Raw genomic sequence first — 1,712 nt, 5'->3', positions numbered from 1 at the left:
CAGGAAGTGTGAATCTGAGCGTGTCCCGGTCAGAGGTGGGAAAGCCCGGGTGAGCCGGGTGCTCTGCTGCTGAGAAAGCCCGAGCAGAGAGCTGTGGCGTGCCTCGGTCTGGGGCAGCCGGCGGCAGGTCCCGGTTTCTCGGCTTTAGGCTTGTCACGTGCTGCTGCAGCCCCTGCCCGGGGCGTGCTCACCGCAAGTGGGCCTGTGCCGGGTCTCGGTTACCGGCACTGATGGCTGTGGGAAGTGACAGCTTGTCCTGCGAGTGTAAACACAGGCATTTAATGTCCCCTCGCCCCTAGGAAGGAAAGGAGGCGAGCTGGCCTCTGCGGTCCACGCCTACACGAAGACGGGGGACCCGTACGTGCGGTCCCTGGTGCGGCACATCCTCAGCCTGGTGTCGCACCCCGTGCTGAGCTTCCTATTCCGCTGGATCTACGACGGGGAGCTGGAGGACACGTACCACGAGGTGAGCATGCCCGGCTGCGGGCAGGGCACTGCTTGTCCCACCGGGCCATGTGACCCTGCATGGTGGTCACTTCAACAGGGTGCCCGTGGGTCCCCGAGTGCCTGCACAGTCCACAGCACTGGGCCACGGGGGGTCCTCTGAGCCACAGAGCACGAGTGGGAAGTGTGTCCCACGCCGGTGGCAGGTGGCCGAGGCCTCCTGTTGTCAGTCCAGCCTACCTGGTGGCTGAGCCTTACTGTGCTCATGCTTTGAGTGATGGCCAGACCGTCACCGAGATTATCGTGGTACTGACAGTGGAGTCGGACAGGTGCTCAGATGCCGGCCGGGACACTGCCTCGAACTGGCCCGTCGGATGTGGGCCCTGCAGTTGGAACTGCCAGTGACGTGCAGAGCCGGGAGAGCGACCCGAGCCGGGGTGCAGCAGCAGGGTCTTACGTACACTCACTGGCTCAGGAAGAAGGCGCTCCTTGGGCCTGCAGGTGATGCGGTGGTTAAGGTGCTGGGTCTCCATCTGGCTGACTGCAGTCCGAGTCCCAGACCTAGTGGCTGGAAACCCACACCAGGCACGTGTGCACGTGTGCTCAAAACCCTGAAAGGAGAATGGAGAAGGGACCATGGTGTGGTGACCTTCCCCGCTTGGGGCGATTTCTCACCTTTTCTCTCTGGCAAGCACACGTCCCCTGTAGCAAAGATAAATAATTGAAAGCTCCTTGAGTGAGTCTCGAGTGGAGAGGAGGTTTTCGGAAGGAATGGCGCGTTGGCAATGGGGTGGCACGTGTGTGCGGCCGTGCTGGGCAGCAGCTGGTGTGTGGGGCAGCTGTGCAGCCCCCTCTGCTCCCGCCTGGTTTTCCGACGCAGTTGCACGTGAGCAAACGGGAAGCCAGCGCCGTGCTCACACCCTCCTCCCCACCCGGCTCAGCCGCGCTGCTCGGTCGTGCTAGGGGAAGACGGTAGCCACGCGGCCGTACCTGGGGCTGCCCCACGTGTGGCGCCGCTGGGGGCTGGGTGAGGCGCGCTTTTTTTCGTACCTGGGGCTGTGCTTTGTGACCATGCTCATCTCCCCGGGGCAGTCGGCCTGCACTCTGCGGCTCTCCCGTGGTCAGACTGGTGCGGTCTCACGGACGCTGCCACAGCCCTCATCCTCTTGTGTGCCTCCCCGCATGCGTCCGTGGCCTCTGTTCTCGCAGGTCAGGCGGAAGGCTGGTCTCAGCCCCCACCCTGGCCGCTGTGTGTTACCCGGAGGGTC

At 64.0% G+C, this 1,712-nt stretch overlaps 1 protein-coding gene across 2 annotated transcripts in view; it reads left to right on the top strand.

Annotated features, from left to right (window-relative positions):
* The window catches only part of TUBGCP3 (tubulin gamma complex component 3), a gene marked incomplete at its 5' end in the record, with an annotated part of 60,728 nt that overhangs the window by 20,384 nt on the left and 38,632 nt on the right, over positions 1 to 1,712 (top strand). For both annotated transcript variants that reach the window (XM_014592051.2, XM_027776207.1), the window contains 1 exon segment: positions 300 to 466. In XM_014592051.2, coding sequence (XP_014447537.1) covers positions 300 to 466 — 167 coding nt within the window.

The sequence above is a fragment of the Tupaia chinensis genome, unplaced genomic scaffold (assembly GCF_000334495.1).
Source record: "Tupaia chinensis unplaced genomic scaffold, TupChi_1.0 Scaffold000644_1, whole genome shotgun sequence".
Taxonomy (NCBI): Eukaryota; Metazoa; Chordata; class Mammalia; order Scandentia; family Tupaiidae; genus Tupaia; species Tupaia belangeri.
The sequence above is the reverse complement of the archived record's forward strand: the minus strand, read 5'-3'. Positions and strand labels throughout refer to the sequence as shown.